Raw genomic sequence first — 24,988 nt, forward strand, 5'->3', positions numbered from 1 at the left:
TTTTTCCTTTTATTACGAGTTCTTAGGAATTCGTCGACTTAAGCTCGGCGTGTTCTCGAGTTCCGCGTGAGTACCTCTTAGCCGTGACATCCGGGCGCATCGCTGTTGTCGGGACTAAAGTATTCGAGTTATCACCTTTGCCGATAGTAAGGTCAAATCGGCTGGCACGCCTTAACGTTTGAATTGGGTATTAGCCCTTTGTGTTTGCAGATTAGTTTTGCATCAACAGGCACCGGACGCTAGGCACCGGACGCAGGTTAAACCCTGTTGGTGCGTCCGGTGCTGCCTGACTTCTTTAGGTGTTTCTGACTGAGAGCACCGGACGCTCAGGGTGCGTCCGGTGGTGCGCGTCCGGTGTCCTGGCGCATTTGCGGTGCTCTCTGGGTAAGGGACCGGACGCTCAGGAGCGCGTCCGGTGTGTGGGTCTGGTGACCCCGCGCGTTTGCAGACCTCTCTACGCACGAGACCGGTGTTCACCGGACGCGTCTGGTGCTCACTTGACTGTGTCCGGTGCTCTGCAGGTGACCGTTAGAGATCGACGTGCGAAAGTAAAAAGGGCAACACGTGGTAGTTTTCAGGGCACGGACGCAGGGCTTGAGCGTCCGGTGGTTCCCTGCGGCGCGTCCGGTGACCCTAATTTTAGCCCAATGAAGGAGCCAACGACTCTTTTTGTTTGAGGGGCTTATAAATACGTGTTGGCCGGCTTGGGGCTCACCCTCTTGCCATTCTAGAATACTTGACATCCTTGTGAGCCTAAGCTAACACCTCCCACTCATCTCCTTCATAGATTATTCATCTTTGTGAGATTGTGAGTGATTCCAAGTGCGTTTGCTTGAGTGATTGCATCTAGTGGCACTTGGGGATCGTTTTGGCTGCGGTTTTCTTGTTACTCTTGGTGGTTGCTGCCACCTAGACAGCTTGGAGCAGCAGAGGAGCATTGGCACGAGTTGGTGATTGTTCGTGGCCATCTCCCGGTGATTGTGAGGGGTCTTGTACCTTCCTCGACGAAGAGCCGAAAGGTAACTCTAGTGGATCGCTCGTCTCATTGAGCTACCCACTTATGGGTAGGTTCTTGCGGTGTCCTAGTGAGGACGAGGTTCGTGCTACACCTCTTAGCCGCCGAACCACCAAGTGTTGGTCGACACAACGGGGACGTAGCGTGCCGGCAAGCACGTGAACCTCGGGAAAAAAATCGGTGTCTCAATTGTGATTAATTGGCATTCTCCCGGTGCTTGTTTGTTGATATATTGGTGATTGGTTCATCCCCTACACGGCGGTATAAATATCTCTTCCTCTCCTTTTACTTACAGCAAAGTAGTGTAATTAGTTTAGTTACTCTCTTTGCCTTGTGTAGTATAGCTCACTAGTGTAGCTTGTAGTGACATATCTCTTGTGTACCTAGTGATTATATCAACTAGAATTGTTGGATATGTGGCTTGCAAACACCCCTTTAGAGCTAGAGCAAAAAGCTTCACTTTGTTATTTACTAACCTCTTGCTCTGTTGAGTTTGTAGAATTTTTAAATAGTTTATTCACCCCCCTCTAGCTATATTACGACCTTTCACCATATGCAACCTCTGCTCGTGCACGAACTAGCCTCTCTACTGCTCTTGAGATTTTTGGGCCCCAATCTAGCAACCAAGTTACGGGATCTGCGGTTCCCCCCATATAACCATTGCTTCAAGCGTTCACCCCAATTCTCCCATATTGTTTGAGGTACTACCCCTGGCCATCATCTCTCGTTCCATTCTCTCCCACTTTGGAATGGCACTCATATGATGATGGTACTACCTGATTCCAAATGATGATGGTATTTCTTCTTTGCAGCATCCCAAATTGGACGGTTCTGTTACAGCAGTTCCCACCAACGTCCTACTCCAAAAATAGAACCAATTTTATTCTAAGAACCGTAAGCAATGAACCCTAAACCTAGGGTTTCCATTTGTTGCACATAAAAAAACCCATAATAGAAGAGGTATTGGTATATTAGATTTACCACGCCTTGGCATCCTACAGTTGCATAATACACATGAATAATTGCTTCAACCCCTAAGTTATCACGTACCAACGGTTGCATAATACACATAATATAAACCAAATCAATGCATAAAAAATGAGGACAAGAGAGAGGATACCTTGCTCTTGAAGGTCTATGGATCCAAACAAAGTTTTCAAGGTCCAATTTATCAATTGTAGAGATTAGGCGGGTTGGGGAGAGGAAGAAACTGAGGAGAGGAGCAACAAATGGAAGAACGCTCAGCCAAGAAAGTTTGGTCGTGGCTTTTGAATCCAAACTTGGTGCCATGATCTGTGGCGCCAAGGTACCTACCATATTAACACCACCTCGGCTGCCACAAGAACCAAGGCCAAACACTTCATCACGTAGGTCATGGCGCCAAGACGTATTACCTCGGCGCCATAGGTCATGCTACCGTCTAAGCGCTATAGATCATAGCACTGACCTCCTAGGTCCAAAGTTGGGTATACATCGCCCAAGGTGTAAACATGAATATTTTAAAAAAATCCAAAATGAAAAAAATAATTCGGCCAGATGGACCCAGCCAAACCGGACACCCGCAGACTTAAAAACCAGTGGAAACCGTGAGTGGACACACCTGTTATCTCATGATGATATAGGCTTTAAAACGTGTCCTTGCATTTTCAATTTTCAATTTTCAATTTCTCATGTAAAGGTTTATCTTGTTTGCACATAGGTCACTAAAAATACATTTTCTATGGTGCCGATTCCTGCACTTTTACATGTCAATGTTTTAAAAATTGCAACTAGATTCTTTAAAATAGGACTTGTTTAATTGTATAACATTCTACAGATTGGTTTATAGGATTGTACGGGTTGACAACCCAAAAAACTAACGCAAAACTTCAACGTTAGGTAGCATCATTTCACATGTTCAGGTATTCGAAGGAAGCAACCCTCACGGTTGGTTGTACAGAGCAAATACAAATACTAGATAAATAATAACAAATCAAGGTTTGTGGTACACAAAAAGCAACCCTCTACGGTCTACAAAAACTAACCACCAGAATGCACTTCGGAAGCTATGGTTTCTTTCATCTCTTTTCCCTCAGGACCATTCAAGAACAAACTGTTTCTCAATGTCCCCAGTGACCAAATGATATAAACTAGATAAGCTAGATACAGCACAAGTTTCAAGTATCATGACTTCCCTCGAGTTTGAGCCTGGTTAGCAGACTTTAATGATGGAAGATGCTGATTATCAAGTAACCTTGTTTTCAATGGGCTAACTACAACACCTGACAGGCTGGCACATTGACCTTCAAAGCTGTCCGTGATCCACAAGCTGTAGAGAGCCACTTGATGCATCAGATCATGGTTCCGCATTTATATATGACAAAGAGTGACTCACTAATTGTCAATGGTACTTCCTTGATGTGTTGTATGTGCTGAATGAATCCGAATCTGATATTGTGAAATCATCGCATCTCCATCTTTCTAGCTGTTGGTGAAGACCCATCTCGCTTGTCCCACCCTCATCGTCATCAACAATATTCGTTGGCTTCCACTGATCCACTAGGCTGGAAAGCCTGTTCACACAGTGACACATGTCTGGCCGCTGGTATGGTTCCCGCGCCGTGCAATGGCGAGCAAGATCAGCCACCTCCAGTAAGCTGTTCCAAGATTCAGCATTGAGCTCCAGGGTGTGGTCCAAAAACTTCCTGAACTTCTCTTTGTCAAGCATATTTTTTCTGAAGATCGTTACAAGATGTGTTTCATCCTCGGGTAATGAGTCATCGAGTACTTTCCTTCCCGTAATCATCTCCATTAGTATCACACCATATGCATACACATCTACTTTTGTAGTGACCTTTCCCGTAGCTGTATACATATCAATGGCATGTTTGTCAATAGTATGCCACAAAATGGAACAAATAAAAAACATGGCAGTGCAAAAACATGGGGAAAAAGCAATTGTTCACATACAATTCTATGCATTTATGTTAATGCTGAAATACCGAATTTGAAGAAAACGTACATAAAAAGGATAAACTTTGAGCTCAAGTGAAACAAAAAATGTCTGGGAAATGACTGAAAAACCTCCAGAATTGATTTATGACACCATCTTTTAAATCTTCGTCCATCAATAAATGGATACATGAAATTCGTTCCAGTCCAATTTTATTTGAGTAAGTTGTCCTAATTGTATTCCAATGTACTAAATGGTGCAAAACCACGCCACTGTTTAGTAGGAATAACAGAACTAAGGTCAGGCTTTACCAGGTGCTGACCATGATATGAACCAGATATACTAGTCGATTTTTGACATCACAAAAAAGAACAGACATGTAAACGATTTTCTGTACTTTCGAAAGAATGGACGCAAACCAAAGGAAAAGGTTCAGTAATTTCATTTGGAGTTGACCAGTGGCCTCAACTATCAGCAATAACATTGTACGTTTTTCCAAATATCTGCTTAGCAAAAGTTTGTGTTCGTATGCCATCACCAGCAAAAAACTGGGCAACTGTTGTGTTAGTTGCTTGGGAAATGTTCATCCTCACAAGCATATGACTGAATGAAGCATACCTATATACTATCAAATAAATGTTTGGATGCATCAAACATCATCTGTACAATCAAAAATGGCAAGACAAAGGACTCATGAAGCTGTTGCTACAGAACCCATCTTGAGATGAAAAGGGGGCGAGGATCATGTAAACCAGTTATTAAAACCACTTATTTGTAAGCAAAGGTATACAGCACACAGCACACAAGCCTCTGAGGCTTTTCTATCAACCACCCATAACTGGCAGTGATAAAAACTACTCACATCCATCTCAAATGACCAACAAAATGAAATGTGTACTGCTAGCACATGTGATTCCAACCATATCCTGCAGTTGTTTTTTCATGTAAAAATAGAGCGCCAATGATCTCCAACAATCATAATAGCAACAGACAGATCATATGCACCAGTAACTTATCACTCTAAAAAAATGGAGTGTGATGGTAGAAGTAATTGCCTAACTGGCTTTTCTGCCCAAGAGGATTCGAAGGATCAATTGCTGAATTGACCAATTTTTGTTCTAAAATGAAATACCCCATGATTTTGGAGCGTGACTTCAATATTCTAAGATATAGTAGTGAGAGTCGTTAACTTTTATTTTGTAGACGACTCTCACTACTATATAAAAGTTAACAACTCTCCTCAAAGGGGCTTAAGACAGGGTGATCCTCTCTCGCCTTATTTATTTATTTTATGTGCAGAAGGGCTATCAACTTTGTTACAAAGGGCACAAATGATGGGAAAGATATGCCAACATGCTCCGAGCGTGAATCACCTTTTCTTTGCAGATGATTCCCAAATTCTAATGAAGGCAGAAGTAAGTGGTGCACAAGAATTATTACGTATTCTGGAAGTGTATCAACGTGCTTCAGAGCAAGTTATCAACAAGGATAAATCATATATAATGTTCAGTCCAAATATAAGTCAGCATGTGAAAATACAAATGAAATCCAAGATCTTGAAGCTACAGGTGAAAAGTACTTAGGTCTTCCAGTATCAGTTGGAATATCGAGAAAAAAGACTTTTGAGTACATTAAGAAGAAATTATGGAGCAGAATTCAGGGTTGGCAAGAGAAGCTCCTTTCCAAGGCTGGGAAAGAGATTCTAGTGAAAGCTGTTGCACAATCCATTCCTACTTATGCCATGTCATGTTTCGGCCTTACTAAAGGACTTTGTGATGAGTTGAGCATGATGATTGCAAGGTACTGGTGGAGCCAGCAGGACAAAACTAATAAAATACATTGGCTAAGCTGGGAAAACCTTACCAAATCAAAGAAAAATGGAGGCCTTGGTTTTCGGGACTTACATCTAGTCAATATGGATATGTTATGCAGACAAGCGTGGAGACTCATTAATCCCGACACGTTGTGTGGGCAAGTTCTCAAGGCAAAATATTTTCCACAAAGTGATATTCTTCGGTGTGTTCCAAAGGCTGGAATTTCATATACATGGAGGAGTATCCTAAAAGGAGCAGAGCTGCTAAAAGAAGGATAAATTTGGCGTATTGGGAATGGAGAAAGAGTGAGAATATGGGAAAATCCTTGGCTGCCCAGGGGCATAACAAGGAAGCCGGCAACACCAAGGTGAACATCTCTTATTACCAAGGTAAATGAGCTTACTGTTAGTTAAGCCTAATTGCTATGTATCTTAATTTCTGCATTAGTAGTAGCAGTGCCTTGGCATCCAAGTTTGGAGCAGGCATCTTTACTTTTGCTTTAGCATATTCTGGAGTGGGTGGCTGACCACACTGCTATATAAGTGGCAGACCCCCCCTCCCTCTTCTATACTCTGTAATCTCAAGTTTTGATTCAATCCAAGCGGCCAAGGGCCAAGCTGCCCTTTGGGCATTCCCCAGATCCAAGTTTTCATGAGTTGGGCAACAATTGGTATCTAGAGCTTTAGGGTTTACCCAGAGAGAGCCATGTCCACAGAGAGTGCTCGCGTCCGGGCAGCCGCCGCCGCCGCCGCCGCCGCAGCAGCAGCTGTAGCATCCACGGTGGAGCAGCGGAGCGCTGGAGCCTTCGGCGCGGGGGGAGATGACCGCAGGACGCGCCTTGCTGCCGCAGAGGCAGCGGCGGCGGCCGCGGCCGTCACGGCCCAGCAGGCAGCAGCAGCGTCAACCGCGGCCGCCCTGCGCCAGGAGCTGGAGCAGGAGGATGCGGTCTCCGCGGGATCGCGATCGCGCACCCCCGAGCGCCGCCGCCAGTCGTCGTCTCCTGAGCGGCGCCGTGGTCGTCGCGGGCGTTCGCCGGTGCCGCAGATGGTCTACCGCGACTCCGGGGCCGGGACGCCGTGGCCGATGCTCACCAAGAGCAACTACCACGAGTGGAGTCTCCTGATGAAGGTAAAGCTCCAAGCTCGACATCTTTGGGATGCAGTTCACTTCGGTGGCGTCACGTATGAGGAGGATCGCCGGGCCTTGGAGGCTCTGTGCGCCGCTGTTCCACTCGACATCGCGGCCTTCCATCGCCAACAAGAGGACGGCGAAGCTGGCGTGGGACGCCATCGCGCTACGCAGAGTCGGCGGTGACCGGGTACGCCGCGCGACGCTGCAGCGCCTTCGCGGGGAGTGGGAAGGCCTCGCCTTTCAGCCCGGCGAACATGTCGAGGACTTCGCCGTGCGCCTCAGCAGTCTGATGGAGCAGATGAAGCTGAACGGCGACACCGACCTCACCGAAGAGCGCGCCGTCGAGAAGCTCCTTCGGTGCATGCCAAAGAAGTACAGGCAGATCGTGAACTCGATCGAGACCCTGCTCGACTTCGGCGCGCTCACCATCGAGGACGTCACCGGCCGGCTCAAGTCGGTCCAGGACCGAGAGCTGGCGGTGACCTCGAATCCTCCAACGCCGGCGGCAAGCTTCTGTACACCGCCGAACAGTGGCGGGCCTTCGACAAGAAGAAGAAGGAGGAAGTAGCCGGGCCGTCCAAGGACAAGCGACGGCGACCTCGCGGTGGCAAGAACAAGCCGCGCGGCGATCGCGACGGAGGCGGAGCCGGTGGCGGAGGGGCGCAGGCGGACAAGGCAGGAGGTGCGGACGGCGAGCGCAAGGCGAATCGCGACGACCTCTGCCTCAACTGCCATCAAGCAGGCCACTGGGCCCGAGACTGCCCTCATCCCCGACATAACCGAGAGCGCGGTGGCGCCGCCAACGTCGCCCAAGTGGATGAGGACGCTGCCGCCTTCCTCGCGCATGGCTTCCTGGAGCTCGACGCACAAGGGAGCTGCAGCAAGGCTCAAGCTTCAATCTTCTGCACCAAGAGCGGCTGCCTCGAGCTTGATGAACCCCGTGCGCGCGCCTACCTCGACACCGGCAATGGAGAGAAGATGGACGGATGGTACCTAGACAGCGGTGCAACCCACCACATGACCGGCCGACGCGAGCTCTTCACCAACCTGGACACATCGGCCAGAGGATCGGTGAGGTTCGGCGACGAGTCGAAGGTGGAGATCCATGGCGTCGGGTCCATCATCTTCGAAGCGAAGAACGGGGAGCACCGGGTGCTCCACGGCGTCTACTTCATCCCGGCGCTCAGGAACTCGATCATGAGCCTCGGCCAACTGGACGAGGGGGGATCAAAGGTGGAGATCGAGCACGGCATCCTGAGGATTTGAGATCGACATCGGTGGCTACTCGTCAAGGTGCGCCGCGGTGCCAACCGCCTCTACGTTCTGCATCTGAACCAGGCCAAGCCACTCTGCCTCGCCGCACGCAAGGATGATGCGGCACGGCGCTGGCATGAGCGCTACGGTCATCTCCACTTCGACGCTCTCCGGCAGCTGTCCAAGAATGACATGGTGCGCGGATTGCCTGCGATCACCCACGTCGGGCAGTTCTGCGACACGTGCGTCCTCGCCAAGCACCGTCGAGCCCCGTTCCCGGCGGAGGCTGAGTACCGCGCGCAGGAGCCGCTCAAGCTCGTCCACGGCGATCTCTGCGGCCCAATCACGCCGGCGACTCCGGGTGGCAGACGCTACTTCCTGCTACTCGTCGACGACGCCACGCGGTACATGTGGGTGGCACTGCTGACCACCAAGGACGCCGCCGCGGACGCCATCAAACATCTCCAAGCTGTAGCTGAGAAGGGGAGCGGACGCAAGCTCCAGGTGTTGCGCACCGACAACGGTCGCAAATTCACCGCCATGGAGTTTGCGGCCTACTGCGCCGACGAAGGAATCGAGCGCCACTACACCGCCCCCTACTCGCCGCAGCAGAATGGAGTCGTGGAGCATCAGAACCAGACGGTGGTGGCCATGGCTCGTGCGCTGCTGAAGCAGAGGTGCCTTCCGGCTTGGTATTGGGGGGAGGCAGTGGTGACTGTTGTCCATCTCCTGAACCGAGCGCCTACCAAGAGCTTGCAGGGCAAGACGCCTTATGAGGCATGGCACGGCAAGACGCCGGCGGTGGGTCACTTGCGCACGTTCGGGTGTGTGGCCTACACCAAGGACCTCACCCAGCTGAAGAAGTTGGATGATCGGAGTCGCCCCGGCATCTTCATCGGCTACGCCGACGGTGCCAAGGCGTACCGCGTGCTCGACCCGGCGACGCAGCGAGTGCGCGTGTCGCGGGACGTCATCTTCGACGAGAGCCGCGGCTCGGACTGGGCGAAGGCTGGAGAGGACGCAGCTCCAGTGAACACGGAGTTCGTCATCGAGTACGCGGTGATCAGCGAGAAGTGTGGAGCTCGGGGCGAGTCTTCAACAACCTCCTCTGCTTCGACCACTCCGGCCACCGCAGTTGCTCTAGCCTCGCCTGCACCATCTCCGACCACACCGGCCACTTCAGCGACTCCGACCACTCCGACCACGCCATCAAGCTCACCGGCTCCGGGGGAGAACGGGAGCGGTGCTGGAGCTGCTGCGACACCATCTCCGACCACTACTCCGACCACCGATCAGCCCCAAATCGAGCTCGCGACGCCGCTGGAGGATGACGAGGATCGCTTGGACGCCTTCTACGACGACGAGCCCCTCCGGTACCGCAAGATGACCAACATCCTGGGAGATGTGTCTCCTCCAGACCTGGCGCCGCGCCTCTTCGCCCAGCTCCACCTCACGCACGCTGGCGAGCCCATCAACCACGCGGAGGCACGAGGTGATCCGGCGTGGGAGGCCGCCATGAAGCAGGAGATCGAGTCCGTGGAGAAGAACAAGACCTGGGAGCTTGTCAAACTGCCTGCTGGTCACCGCCCGATCACCCTGAAATGGGTCTTCAAGCTCAAGAAGGACGAGAAGGGCTCAGTGATCAAGCACAAGGCTCGATTGGTGGCGCGAGGCTTCGTCCAGCAGGAGGGCGTCGACTACGATGATGCGTTCGCCCCCGTGGCGCGCATGGAGTCGGTGCGCGTCCTCCTCGCGCTGGCGGCTGAGGAAGGGTGGTCGGTGCATCACATGGACGTGAAGTCCGCCTTCCTGAACAGCAACCTCAAGGAGGAGGTATACGTGCGCCAGCCACCGGGCTTCGCCGTCGCCGGAGAAGAAGGCAAGGTGTACCGCCTGCGCAAGGCCCTGTACGGCTTGCGGCAGGCACCGCGCGCCTGGAACGCGAAGCTGGACGCCACCCTGAAGGAGATGGGCTTCACCTAGAGCACGCACGAGGCGGCCGTGTATCGGCGGGGCAGCGGACGCTCTGTCCTGCTCGTCAGGGTGTACGTCGACGACCTCATCATCACTGGCGCTGAGGAGGAGGAGGTCAAGAGCTTCAAGGCGCAGATGAAGGAAAGGTTCGACATGAGCGACCTTGGCTTACTCTGCTTCTATCTCGGCGTCGAGGTGCGTCAGGATGCCAGTGGCATCACTCTTCGCCAGACTCACTATGCCAAGCGGATCCTCGAGCTCGGCGAAATGATTGGCTGCAATCCGGCGCACACGCCCATGGAAGAGAAGCTTCGCCTGAGCAGGGAGAGCAAGGCTGAGGAGGTGGACTCCACGCACTACCGGCGGCTTGTCGGCAGCCTCCGGTATCTCGTGCATACCCGGCCGGACTTGGCGTTTGCCGTCGGGTACGTGAGCCGGTTCATGGAGCGGCCCACGGTGGAGCATCTGCAGGCGGTGAAGCGCATCCTCCGCTACGTTGCTGGGACTCTGGACTATGGTCTTCACTACAAGAGGGCTCCCGGAACAGCGCGCTTCATCGGCTACTGCGACAGCGACCTCGCCGGTGACATCGATACAAGCAAGAGCACCAGTGGGACTATGTTCTTCTTGGGCGATTGTCTGGTCAGCTGGCAGTCAATCAAGCAGAGAGTGGTGGCCTTGTCAAGCTGCGAGGCAGAATACATTGCTACTGCCTCTGCTGCAACTCAAGCACTATGGTTGTCCAAACTGCTCGGGGAGCTGCTGGGCAAGGAAGTTGATGTGGTGGAGTTGAAGGTGGACAGCAAGTCTGCTTTAGCTCTGGCCAAGAACCCAGTCTTCCATGACAGGAGCAAGCACATAAGAATCAAGTACCACTTCATCAGAGACTGCCTGGAAGATGGAAGTATCAAGGCCAGCCACATCCCTACTACTGATCAGCTTGCAGACATACTCACCAAGTCTCTGGGAAAGGCCAAATTTCAGGAGATGAGGAGGAGGATTGGGCTGGAGCAGATCGATCAGCATTAGGCTTAGGGGGAGAATGTTAGTTAAGCCTAATTGTTATGTATCTTAATTTCTGCATTAGTAGTAGCAGTGCCTTGGTATCCAAGTTTGGAGCAGGCATCTTTACTTTTGCTTTAGCATATTCTGGAGTGGGTGGCTGACCACACTGCTATATAAGTGGTAGACCCCCCTCCCTCTTCTATACTCTGTAATCTCAAGTTTTGATTCAATCCAAGCGGCCAAGGGCCAAGCTGCCCTCTGGGCAACACTTACTAATCCAGTGACTGGTGATTGGGACGTACAATTGGTACAAGATATCTTCTGGCCATGGGATGCCGAAGAGATACTTCGTATTCCTATTGATGTTGACATGGATGACTGGCCTGCCTGGCATTTTGATGCAAAAGGTATTTTTTCTGTGAAGTCAGCATATAAAATTGCAGTGGCTAGGAGGGAGGCTCTTGCCGGAAGGGATGCTTCCACATCAGATGGGAATGGATTTCAGTGGTATAAGATATGGAAACTTAAAGTCCCTAACAAAGTTCAAATGTTTCTTTGGAGATTTGCTCATAATAGTCCCCCAGTAAGAAGAAATATTGCTCATCGAGGGATAAAGCTGGATACATTATGCCCAGTTTGCAAAAAATTTGACGAAGATTGTGGCATAGTTCTTAAGGCGTAAAGGCGAGGCATGACAATGCACCACCGCCTGGACGCCTAGGCGCCCGCCTTGGACGCCTAGGCAGCCGCCTTGCCCGCCTAGGCGACCATTTTGCAAGGCGCTGGGGGGTCGTCTGGACGCCTAGGCGACGCCTTAAGAACACTGGATTGTGGACACATTTTCTTTAAATGTAAGAAAGTGAAGCAGTGTTGGCGCCTTTTGAATATGGAATGGATCAGATCTCTATTAAAGGATTGTGCAACAGGAAAGGATACAATAAATAAGATCTAGTCCTTTGGAAAAGATGATCAATTAAAGGTGGTGATGCTTTTGTGGAGATGGTGGTCGGCAAGAAACAAAGCCAATGACTACAGAAAAATTATAAATGTGGCTGAGATACAGAGTTCAATTCTGTATTATCTTTCAGTTTTTGAGAAACTAAATACAACAAATAAACTTGTAGCTAAGGATATTAAAAGCTCGTGGAAGACACCTCCTGATGATACATACAAAATAAATATTGATGGCGCTTTTCACTCAGATTCTAGAACAGGAGGATGGGGTTTTGTTATAAGGAATGCAAATGGAGAAGTGATTGCATCTGGAGCTGGAAATATCTCTTTTGCAGCATCAGTGATTCATAGTGAAGCTATCGCCGCTTACAAAGGCCTCCAACATGCAGCACAATTGGGTATGGCGAAAATCATTTCGGAGACCGATGCAACTATTCTTGCCGATGCTCTCAACTCTATGCTGATTGATGGAAGTTCTATTGGTTCTATAAATAGACAGATAAGAGACTTCATGCATTTTGAGTTCTCTTCTTGTACTGTCTCTGTTTGTAATAGAAATTGTAATAAAGTAGCAGACAGTCTAGCAACCTATGGAGCTTTTGTCCTTGAATCTGGCTCTTCTATGCTAATGAGCCAAGTTCCTGAGTTTGTATCTGTACTGGTATCCGGCGATTTGCCGTAATGTAATGCGTAAATTTTCAGAGTTCCAAAAAAAAAAGAAGATATAGTAGTGAGAAGAATACAAAGTTTATAAACAACAAATACATTGAGGTTTTTAACTTAATCATCAATTCCTATGAATTTAGGGAAGTGGTAATGCAAGGAGGCAAGTTCACCTGGAGTAATAGAACGAACCTACTCATGAAAAGCTTGATAGGTTGCTTATTTCAAAGGATTAGGAACAGGACTTCCCTCTATGCAATGTGAAGAAAATACTGAGATATAAATCTGACCATAACCCTCTGGTCTACGGTTCACATCTGGAAAATAAAGTAGTATCGAGAGCCTTCTGCTTTGAAACTTCATGGCTAAAATACCCTGAGCTTCACTACTAAGATCAGGGACATTTGGGGAAAGGATATAAAAGCTAAATCTATTGTGGATAAGTGGTTCATCAAATGAACAGAACCTTTTACAGCCATTGGCTCGCCATAATCAAGGGCAAAGGATCTCTCTTTAGCTGATGATTGTAAGATAATCTGCTGCTGCCCTTGTTTGTTTTGCTGCAGCAGGAATGTCACACACGACGTCCAGGAGTGAAGCTCAAGCAAGAAACCGCTTCTGTATTGCGTTTACGTATTTACACATTATGTATTCCAGTGATTCTATGACGTGTGGGGCCCTAGCGCCAGTACTGTAAGCGAACACATAAGTGTCGCCAATTGCTGTATCCAGGACATGGAAACATTCAGTAATACACACGCACGCCAAGGCAGGGGGTTAACCCGCCGGCGTCAGGGTTCGCCGTAAGTCTGTCTTCGTCTCACGCCGCCGGTGACCCGCCGCGGCAACGGGGTGTGACAATTGGTAATCAGAGCAGGACTTCCTCGGCGCGTGGGTGAGCAGCAGTTCACGTCCTCGTCGCCAAGTTATCGGCCGCCGCGGGACATCAACCGCGTCGACCTCCACCTCCACCTCCACCACCAATCCACCTCCAGCTTGTCGCGGATCCTCACGACCGCGTCAGCAAACCATCGACGCACTCTCTGCGCTCGATCCAACCACTACGCTGGGATCTACATCGACACCGGCTTCGGCGCGACACCTGCTCGACTGGGGGACTACACCAACAACCTGTGGTCGGCGGTGTGACCCACTGTGAGCAAACCCCAAATTTGCTCCTTTTTTTTTCTTTCCATCCATCGTGCACATAGGAACAGAGAGCAAGGGTTGCAGGGCACTTGTTCCTGTGTAAAATTCCGGAGCTTTTCTTTACCTGTTCTTGTGGTGCGGAGAAGAATGGTGGGAGAGTGTCCGTGAACTTGGGTTGCCAGACTGTTGCGATTGCGCTTGCACTCCAACTGTTCGGGTGTAAAATCCCTCGGTTCCGCCTCACTCTCAGGCGGCGGCGATTGTACTCAGCAGGGCAAAAGGGGAGGAATTTGTTTTTTCCAAACCTACTGCTGGTACCATATTCCACTTTCCACAGTCTCGTCTTACCCAGTTCTCCAACACAGGTCCCAAGAAGAAAGGCGTGGTTCATCCTTCTCAACAAACACAACTTATCCTAGACAACATGTCTAGGCACTCGGATGAGGACGATGGCCGATGGGCTGACTTACAGAAGAATCTGGAGCTCATGTTTCAACAGATCAACGAGATGCATACTGTGCAGAAGCAAATGAAAGCGCAAATGGACCTCAGATCAGCTGTTATGGATGAGTATGCTGAAGAACAACATATCATTGCCAAGCAGGTGCACGCTAATGGGGAGGCCATAGCCAGAGTCACTCTTCGGCAAATGGAAGACTCAGCAAAGTATGCAGAAGGACCAAAATTTGATGAAGACACTGAGGCAGATGACATCCATTCCCAAGTGATGGATGACAATGAGTCCTTTCACAATGTGTTTGCTAAGCCACAACCCACTGGAAGACCTGAAACATCTACCAAACACAAACTGCCACCAAGACAGGAAAAAGGGAACCCTCCCCCCACTGTAGAGAAACAAACTCTAACCAAACAGACCATGCCAAAGATGGACTTCCCAGTCTTTTATGGTTCTGATCCCAAGGTGTGGCTAGATAACTGCACATACTACTTTGAGCTTTATCAGATACCTGAAGGCATGTGGATCACAGCAGCAAGGCTCCATCTCAAGGACAATGCAGCTAAATGGTACCAAGCCTTCAAGCAACACAATACATTCAAGAGCTGGACACATTTTTGTTCTGTCATTTTGCAAGAATTTGGGTCAGGTGATTTCAGATCATCCATGAATGAGCTGCTGGAACTCAAACAGACAGGATCTGTGGAAGATTACACCACCAAATTCCAGAATTTACAATATGGAGTGACTATGCATAATGCTAACTATGATGACATGTTTTTCACACATCATTACTTAATGGGTCTAAAGGATGAGGTCAGAGGAATGGTAGAAGCCCAAATGCCTCCTACTGTCCTCAAGGCAGCTACATTAGCTAAGGTGCAACAAAGGGTGCTCGAAAGGGGTAAAACCAGGATCAGTAAACCCTCCTATACCAACAGACAGTACAATCAACTTAAGTCTGACACAAAGCCACAATTGCAATCTTCTCCCTTGTGGAAAGACAGGCAGCTCAGAGATTACAGGAAAGCCAATGGCCTTTGTTTCAACTGTGGTGAGAAGTTTGTCCCAGGACATCTGGAGGTCTGCACCAAGAGACAAAAACCTCAAATCAATGCTTTAGCAATCAATGATCTTGATAGAGAATTAACAGATGAAGTGCTAAATGAATTAGCTGCTGAAGATATCCTTCAGGAACAGTTCAATGAGCTTTCCCTCAATGCTCTATCTGGTCAAGATACAACAAGCTGCATCAAGCTCAAGGCCCAAGTCAAGGACAAGGTCATGTTGATGCTAATTGATAGTGGCAGCACCCATAGTTTCATCAGTTCACAGTTTGTGAATATGGCCCAACTTCCAACTATTCCATGCCAAGCAAGAACAGTCAAGCTGGCTAATGGACAGACTATGGTCACTAACAGGATGGTTTCCCAACTACAATGTTATTGCCAAGGCCAAAGTTTCACCACTGATATGATAGTGTTGGACATGCACCCTTATGATGCCATCCTCGGCTACGATTGGTTATCCACACATAGTCCCATGAACTGTGACTGGCAGGCCAAAACAATTGAGTTTCTTGAAGAAGATAGACTTATCAAGCTCAAAGGTCTTACCAGTCCACCATTACAACTCTCATCAATTTCTGCTACCAAGGTGTACAACTCAGCTAAAGGAAATGACATCTGGGCATTTGTTCTGGTTCAGACAATACCACCAGCCCAAAGCTCCACATGTACCTTGACCCAGAGTCAGCTGGACAGTATTCAGGATCTCAAAATCATCTACAAGGATGTGTTTACTGATCCACAAACTCTACCTCCTCCCAGAACATATGACCATGCTATCCCCATCATCCCTGGTTCCACACCAGTCAACTCCAGACCCTACCACTACTCTCCACTCCATAAAACAGAAATTGAGAAACAAGTCCAGCAGTTGCTCCAGGCAGGCCTCATAACTCACAGCCACAGCCCATATGCCTCTCCTGTTCTGTTAGTCAAGAAGAAAGATGGTACCTGGAGGTTATGTGTGGACTACAGGAAGTTAAATGATATCACTGTGAAAAACAGATTTCCAATGCCTGTGATAGATGAGATTTTGGATGAATTAGCTGGCTCTAAAGTATTCACAAAGCTTGATATGAGATCTGGATACCACCAAGTCAGGATGCTCCCAGATGATGAACACAAAACTGCATTCAAGACACATCATGGACATTACCAGTACAAAGTGATGCCTTTTGGCCTCACAAATGCTCCAGCCACATTCCAGTGTGTCATGAATGAGATTCTGAAACCCTATCTCAGAAAATTTGTGCTAGTCTTCCTCGATGATATTCTCATCTACAGTTCTTCCTGGGAAGACCACATCTTCCATCTGGAACAAGTCCTGGAAACCTTGAGGAAGCATCAACTATACCTAAAGGAGTCTAAATGCAGCTTTGGCCAGGACAGTCTGGAATACTTAGGCCACATCATCTCTTCAACAGGGGTATCCACAGATCCTTCCAAGATTGCTAATATGCTCAACTGGCCCCAGCCAACAACAATGACAGAACTGAGAGCATTTCTGGGTCTCACAGGGTATTACAGGAAGTTTCTCAAAGGATATGGCATCATCAATAAACCCCTCACAGCAATCCTCAGACTGAAACATTTTGCATGGAACCCTTTGGCTCAGGACGCTTTTCAAAATCTCAAAACAGCAATGACTACCACACCAGTCTTGGCCCTGCCCAATTTTCATCAACCTTTCACAGTGGAGACAGATGCATGTCAAGATGGAATTGGGGCAGTCCTCATGCAGAAGAACCAACCTGTTGCCTTCTTAAGCAAAGCATTGGGAGAAAAGCATAAAGCCCTATCTATCTATGAGAAAGAATTTTTGGCCCTCATCATGGCAGTTGACAAATGGAGGCACTACCTGGAGAGAGGGGAATTTGTCATTCAAACTGACCACAAGTCCTTGGCATATCTCAAAGAGCAGAATCTGCATTCAGAGATGCAAAGAAAGGCCATGACAAGAATGATGGGCCTGAACTTTAAGATAGTTTACAAGAAAGGCAAGGAGAAATAGCTGCTGATGCTTTATCTCGAGTGGGTCATATGATGGCTATACAAGCAGTCTCAACAGTACAGCCAATTTGGGTCCAGGAAGTGCTAAATTCCTACACAACTGACCTCAGAGCACAACAGTTACTGCAACAACTAGCAGTGTCTAGTCCAAACCAACAGGGCTTCTCTCTGGATCAGGGTCTCATATGGCAGAATGGGAAAGTTTGGATTGGTCAAAACTCAGCCCTACAAACCAAGCTCATTGCAGCTTGTCACTCTAGTGCTCTGGGAGGCCATTCCGGGGTGGCTGCATCCTACCACAGGCTCAAGAAACATTTCTCTTGGAAGGGAATGAAAACAGATGTGGAACAGTTTATCAAACAATGCACCATCTGTCAACAAGCAAAACACTCTCTACAACATCCTCTGGGGCTCCTCCAACCTCTGCCTACACCTGAGGGTATGTGGCAAGACCTGACAATGGACTTCATCGAGGGTCTTCCCAAGTCTGAAAGCTACAGTGTGATACTCGTTGTCGTGGATCGTTTCACCAAAGCTGCACATTTCATCCCACTCAAGCATCCTTACACTGCAGCAGTAGTGGCCCAAGCTTTCATGGATCAGATTGTCAAACTCCATGGTCTTCCTCAGTCCATCACTTCGGACAGAGATCCCATATTTGTCAGTCACTTCTGGAAGGAACTTTTCTCAGCATACAAGACAACTTTGAATCTCAGCACTGCCTACCACCCACAGACCGATGGCCAATCTGAAAGGGTGAATCAATGCCTCGAGATGTACTTGAGATGTGCTGTCCAGGACTCCCCGCACACTTGGAAGAAATGGTTGTCCCTAGCAGAACTCTGGTACAATTCCTCCCTACACTCTGCTCTGGGTTGCTCCCCATTCAAAGCAATGTACGGGTATGAACCCAAACTGGCAGCTGAACCCACATTATCACCTGCAGCATCCACCTCAGTCACTGAAATGGTGGAAAATAGAGAGCAACACTTGCAATCTCTGAAAACACATTTGGCCAGAGCACAGAACAGGATGAAACAATCAGCTGATCAGAAACGCAAGGATTTCCAGTTTCAAGTGGGAGAACAGGTTCTGCTGAAGCTTCAGCCCTACACCCAATCGACTGTTGCTAGCAGGCCATATCCCAAGTTGGCATTCAAATACTATGGCCCCTACAGCGTGTTGCAGCGCATCGGCAAGGTTGCATACAAGCTTCAACTGCCAGCTGACTCCATGATTCATCCTGTGTTCCACATCTCTCAGCTCAAACCTTTTACACCGGATTACTCTCCAGTCTTCGATACTCTACCAAAACTAACTGATCTTGAAGCTGCAGAGACTGTGCCCAAGGCTATCATTGACCGCCGATTGGTCCGCAAAGGCAACTCGGCCATCTCCCAAGTGAAGCTTACCTGGGTTGGACTTCCTGAATCCGCTACAACATGGGAGGACTACAATGTCATCAGGGCAAGATTTCCAGAAGCGCCAGCTTGGGGACAAGCTGGAACTCAAGGGGGCGGAGATGTCACACACGACGTCCAGGAGTGAAGCTCAAGCAAGAAACCGCTTCTGTATTGCGTTTACGTATTTACACATTATGTATTCCAGTGATTCTATGACGTGTGGGGCCCTAGCGCCAGTACTGTAAGCGAACACATAAGTGTCGCCAATTGCTGAAGTTGGCAAGACAGTCAATTCCTTGCTGTAGTTTCCTAGCAAGTTCCTTGGACTGCTACAGCAGTCAATCTTCTCTTAGGTGGTTTCTAGGAAAGCCACTAGGGCTGTTTTCAGCAGAAGACTTGACTCCAAGTCAAGGTCTTCTATTAGGTAATTTCTAGGAAAGCCACTAGGGCTGTTTTGTAGTCTCTATCAGCTATAAATAGAAGGTAAAGGCACCAGCCAGCAGCAGTTCGGATGCATCACATTCAAAATTCCAGGAATTGCTTCCTCGTGCAGTGTTTGTGTGTGTGCTGTGCTTCAACCTCCAGCCGTGAGTGTGTGGGTGCTGGTAAGCAAGCTGCTTGCCTGTGCAGGGAGATCGAGGGCCAACAATGATGTTGCCCTTTTCATAAGACCAGTAGAGAATGAAATGAATCTGACAATGAACATCCTTGCATGCTTTGGTGAAGCTTCATGTCTTCAAACCGATAAGCAAAAAAGTTGTGATACCAATGGGATGTGAACAAGATCAGACAATGTTATCAAACAAATTCCACCTGACAAAGCCCCAGGACCAGGACAAGATCAGAGCATGGCGGAGGAGGTGGACTCCACACACTACCGGCGGCTTGTCGACAGCCTCCGGTATCTAGTGCACACCCAACCGGACTTGGCGTTCGCGGTCGTGTATGTGAGCCGGTTCATGGAACAGCCCACGGTGGAGCACCTGCAGGCCGTGAAGCGTGTTCTTCGCTACATGGCCGGGACCCTAGACTACAGTCTGCACTACAAGAGGGCTCACTTCATTGGCTACTGCGACAGTGACCTCGCCGGCGACATCGACACAAGCAAGAGCACCAGTGGAACCATGTTCTTTCTAGGCGACTGCTTGGTCAGTTGGCAGTCCATCAAGCAGAAGGTCGTGGCGTTGTCAAGCAGCAAGGCAGAATACATCGCCACCACCACTGCAGCAACACAAGATCTGTGCTGTCCAGGTTGCTCGGGGAGCTTCTTGGCAGAAAGGTTGATGTGGTGGAGTTGAAGGTGGACAGCAAGTCTGCTCTAGCTCTGGCCAAGAATCCAGTCTTCCATGACAGGAGGAAGCACATTCGGATCAAGTACCACTTCATCAGGGACTGCTTGGAGGACGGGAGCATCATCGCCAACCACCTCGCCACTACAGATCAGTTGGCAGTGTTGGAATATAAGTGAATTGCCCACCTCTCCCCATCAGCTTAAGCTTTTGGGTTGAACTGGTCGGTGCATGCAACTCAATATGGTATCAAAGCCAGAGGTCTCGAGTTCGAATCCTGGTTAGCGCAATTAAAATAAAATAATTGCTGCTCGCTCCTATTCCACGTCTGAGGCCTGAGGGAGCCTCCACGTGAGGGGGGGTGTTGGAATATAAGTGAATTGCCCACCTCTCCCAATCAGCTTAAGCTTTTGGGTTGAACTGGTCGGTGCATGCAACTCAATAGGCAGGCATACTCACCAAGTCATTGGGCAAGGCCAAGTTCCACGAGATGAGGAGGATCGGTCTGAAGCAGATCACTTAGCACTAGGCTCAGGAGAAAATTGATAGTTATGCCTAGTTGCTTGTATTTTCTTTACTATTCACTGTCTAGATAGTTTCAGGTGGCTTAACACCCAAGTAAGCATCTACTTTATGCAGTACGAATATGTTAGAGTAGGTGGCTGACCACTTTGCTATATAAGCAGTGGCAAACCATCTTGTATCCCAAGTATTGCAATTCTAGTTTCAATCCAAGCGGCCTATAGCCAAGCTGCCCTCTGGGCTTACCCAAATCTGAGATCCATTTTGTGTATGTCTGGGCAACAGAGAAATTCTATGTTTGATATGTTCTATGCTGGTATATTGGGCAGGGCTGCAGAATCAGAGTCGGCGACTCAAATAGAGCATGGGGCGGCGATTCTGAAGTCAGTGGCTTTGCAATTCCACCAACAAGTCCAACGGACCGGGGATGAATCTCAGGTGATCATCAAGACTTGAGGGCTTCAGTTCTCCTGCTGCTTGGAAGTCTGTCTTCTCTGGCCTGCTTGCCGTGGCAGCCTCATCTGGCTTGTAAGTCTGGTCGGTTTTGAGTGTTAGCTTCTCATGTCAGTGTTAAACATGTAGTTTACTGGGAGTGGCATATAGTCGCCGTCGTTTGTGCTTTTGGTTGCTTCTGTGGCAAAGCTCTTTGTACTTGGGCTGGAGGGCAAGTAATGGTCTTGGGTATAAATCTGGGTGATTGACTAACCTTGTTTAAATTTGTTACTACCAGTAATGAAACTCGGTTTGTCCATTGTGGAAAACTGGCTTTTCTGCATTTGGTAGGTCATCCGATCCTGCCAATGACCTATGTTCGGTTTAAGGGATACTCCGTACTCTAGTCTACGATGGTGAATTAGTGATGTACTCTAGTCTACAATGGTGAATTAGTGATGAACGCTAATCTACAATAGTGAGCTAGTGACTGCATTAAGAATCAACCTTGTTTCAAATTCCAAAACCAATGTCTAATGTCTGACAACATGGAAGACCTATCTGTGAACACAAGAAAAGTATGGGTGTGTAGTTTCCTGCATATACTCAAGCCTAGCCTGTAGGAAGCAGTGAGTGGTTGTTACCTTGAATGTACATGGTACTAGGTCTGGCTCACAGGATATGAAAAGGTGCTACTCAACCACACTGAGCAGATACACAGAAATTGGCCATTTCTCTAGAGCCAGGTTCACTGAATGTGTGATTTAGTCTAATTATTCTATTAGTGTGTGATTAGTGCATATTAAGTGACTTTAATTTCTTTAAAGTAGACTAAGGCTTGGAAAGATAAAAGTAAAGGTTATTATAATATAATAACACAAAATATTTATAACCTCAACTCTTCATTTTGCACTTTCATCTCATGAAACATGTACTCACGCGGGCAACCAAACAATATCTCTTCCCATCCAGGCTGAATACATATATCCAACCAGATAAAATGATCCTACATACAGCTAACCTGGCTCGACTGTGGCTCCCTGATACAAGACAAACTAAGGTCATGCGTCATGCATTGGATGGAACTAAACACATCCTACACCTCTGCTAGCGATTCTTGTTTCTGCTTTTCAAATACAACCTGAGAAATCTGTCAGTGTATTACGAAACAATCAAATTGAATTAAGCACAGCTCTGTGTAGTTCTACAGTGGCAAGAATACTGCTTTTAGGATCATGTAAAGAGCTGAGTTCCTAAGGTAATATATTGATGATCCTACCTTGCTGACTAGTGTAAATTGAAAGCATAAAGATTGCCAAAGTAAAAATAAAGTATGATTGAACTGAAAGCAGCCAAAGTAACAGAAGTAAGAATTATATGCAAGACAAATGCTGATTGTACTTGAGAACAAAATATTTATAGAAGTGAGAAGTGAACATACTGGCATATTCAGGCGCAAGGTATCCAAATGTCCCTGCTACTCTTGTCATCATGGACTTATCTGTATCTTTTGCAAGCTTCACCAATCCAAAGTCCGAAACCTTGGCTCTTAAATCTTGATCCAGCAATATGTTGGAAGGCTTCAGATCCCTATGGATGAAAGTCTCCTGCGCCAAACCATGCAAATATTCTATCCCCCGGGCAACATCCAAAGCTATTGTCATCCTTTGTGTCCATGTAAGAGGAGCATAACCACTCTGTTGAAGATCACACAAGTGCTCACGTAGTGTTCCTCTCGACATATATTCATAGACCAAGAGCCTCTCATTGCCATGTGTGCAGTACCCAAGCAATGCAACCAAGTGTCGATGTCTCACCTTCCTAAGAACATCAATCTCAGCCATGAATTCTTGCAGCCCTTTAGTTCCCATAGTGCCACTGTCACACCTCTTCACAGCAACCAGCTTGCCATTGAGAGTCCCCTTAAAAACCACCCCAAAGCCCCCCCTACCTAAGATGTAGTCCTCATCAAAGTTGTTTGTGGCCTTTAGTAGCACACTCATCGGTAATTGCATCCCATGGGACTCGAAGAGGTCAGCAAGGTTTGCGCTGTCAGCACTTGAATGACTGTAAAGCTCGGTTGGGCCTACAGAACCACTTATGTTGCTATGGCCATTTGTCCCGACTACCTGAATCTTCATCATATCAGATTCACCAGAAGGGCTCTTTGTTGAGACAGGACTGAACTTGTCCACATTCTTTTTCCTTCGATGATGTAGGAAAAGCCCAACGCAAATGACAAGAAGAATGACAGCTAGAAGAATTCCAATGATCATTCCCACATTTGACTTATGTGAACCTGTTGGATCGGAAGATGAGGACCCATCATTGGAGCCACCCCCTCCACTATCACCACCTGATTCCCCAAACCGGTTGCCTGCAGTCATCAGCTTTATAGGCTGCTTAAACTCAGGCACTTGTCCAGTAAGGTGATTATTTGAGACATCAAGATAATTGAGGCTTTCCAGTGTCGTCAAAGCATCTGGTATCACCCCCGTGAGTTGATTGTTAGACAGATCCAACCGTTGAAGCCTAGTCAGGTTTGCAAAAGCCGGTGAAATAATCCCTGACAAGTTCTGGCGAGGCAATTTGATTTGAGTTACATCCATTTTGATGCAGGAAAGACCAGGCCATGGATCACACGGGTTGTTTCCTGCCCACTTCGCAAGCTGCAATGGGTATCCAAACCCTAAAGCTACCCCAAGCAGAGTGGTCACCAGCGGATCGCATGGCCCAGGGTCTTTGTGACAGAACCCGTTCCCAGAATCAATATCCTTAGCCTTAGCTGTGAAGTTTGGTTTTGGCCCTTGAAGAAAATTATTGGACAGCGTCACATCCTGAAGGGTTGTGATCCCTATAAGAGACGGTGGCACCGGTCCAGTGAGACTGTTGTCCCTGACATTGAAAGTCTCCAGCTGTGAGTTGGGGTCAAACTCCGGGATCGGGCCGGTGAAGGAGTTGGACTGAAGAAACACTCTCTTCAAGCTTGGCAACTTCGCCACAACATCAATTGGCCCTGACAGCTTGCCAGCTGACCTCTGGTTGTTGAGCTGCAGTGTCTCCAGCGCGCCCAACGCCTCTAACCCCACCGGCAGGACCCCGGTGAGATTATTGTACGACAGCCGCAGCGTCTGTAGCGATGTCAGGTTGGCAAGAACCGCCGGGAAGGGACCAGAGACAGAGGCGTTGGAGGCCGAGAAGGTCTGCAGCATGGCACACCCCGCAATGGCGTCGGGGATGCTCCATGGCTTGAGAGGGAGGTCGTCCATGCTGAGCTTGAGCAGCGAGGGGAGACCCTCGAGGAAGTCCGGCGGCAGGGCGGAGAAGGCGTTGCCGTCGAGAACAAGGGTCTCGATGGAGCCCATCCGGGCCAGGGAGGGCACGTCGCCCTCCAGCACATTGCCTTGGAGCTGCAGCGACTGGAGCGCGGTGAGATTGGCGAAGGACGAGGGAAGGGTGCCGGATAAATGCAGCTTGACGAGGTTGATGCCGGTGACGCGGCCGGCGCCGTCGCAGGTGATGCCGCTGAAGGAGACGCCGCCGCAGACGTCGGTGCCGGTCCAGGACGGCGGCGGGTTGGTCAGCGACTTGGCGAGGTCCAAGATGACGCCCGCATCCGCGGTCATGGCCGTCGCCGCGGCGGCGGGGGCGGGGGTGAGGCCCGCGACGGCGAGGAGCAGGAGGGGAAGGAGAAATCTCGCCCTCCCCATGGCGGATTCGCCGTACAGGGGGCGCAAATGCGACGGATTGTTGCGGAGGATTTTGATTTCTTGCCTCGGCCGGGAAGATGTATTTTTGGCGTCTCCGGCCGCCCGGTGGTTCTGTTTCCCCTCTCCCTCTTGTCTCTCTCTCTAGCTTCTCTCTCTCCTGTTGTAGTCTGCGTGTGTCGTGTGTGTATCGGAGTTTTCTCTTTTCTT

General features: G+C 48.9%; 1 protein-coding gene across 2 annotated transcripts; it reads right to left on the minus strand.

Annotated features, from left to right (window-relative positions):
• Positions 2,872 to 24,988, minus strand: LOC8071847 (receptor-like kinase TMK4). 2 transcript variants are annotated; one of them, XM_002450662.2, is made up of 2 exons: positions 22,513 to 24,982; positions 2,872 to 3,859 (listed from the first exon to the last, which is right to left on the minus strand). In XM_002450662.2, exons 1-2 carry the CDS (start codon positions 24,779 to 24,781, stop codon positions 3,396 to 3,398), a joined length of 2,733 nt encoding a protein of 910 aa, XP_002450707.1. In that variant the 5' UTR covers positions 24,782 to 24,982; the 3' UTR covers positions 2,872 to 3,395. The 2 variants fall into 2 exon arrangements, with proteins under 2 accessions (XP_002450707.1, XP_021316701.1); XM_021461026.1 differs by lacking the exon at positions 2,872 to 3,859 and adding an exon at positions 4,144 to 15,433 and having other exon boundaries at positions 22,513 to 24,988.

Source organism: Sorghum bicolor, chromosome 5 (genome assembly GCF_000003195.3).
Source record: "Sorghum bicolor cultivar BTx623 chromosome 5, Sorghum_bicolor_NCBIv3, whole genome shotgun sequence".
Taxonomy (NCBI): Eukaryota; Viridiplantae; Streptophyta; class Magnoliopsida; order Poales; family Poaceae; genus Sorghum; species Sorghum bicolor.

Excerpts from the sequence above, each read along its gene's own strand:
- LOC8071847 (XM_002450662.2), bottom strand. The coding sequence starts at position 24,781 with ATGGGGAGGGCGAGATTTCTCCTTCCCCTCCTGCTCCTCGCCGTCGCG. Across the intron at positions 3,860-22,512 it reads CCTTGCGCCTGAATATGCCA|CTACGGGAAAGGTCACTACA; the intron begins GTATGTTCACTT and ends ATATGTATACAG.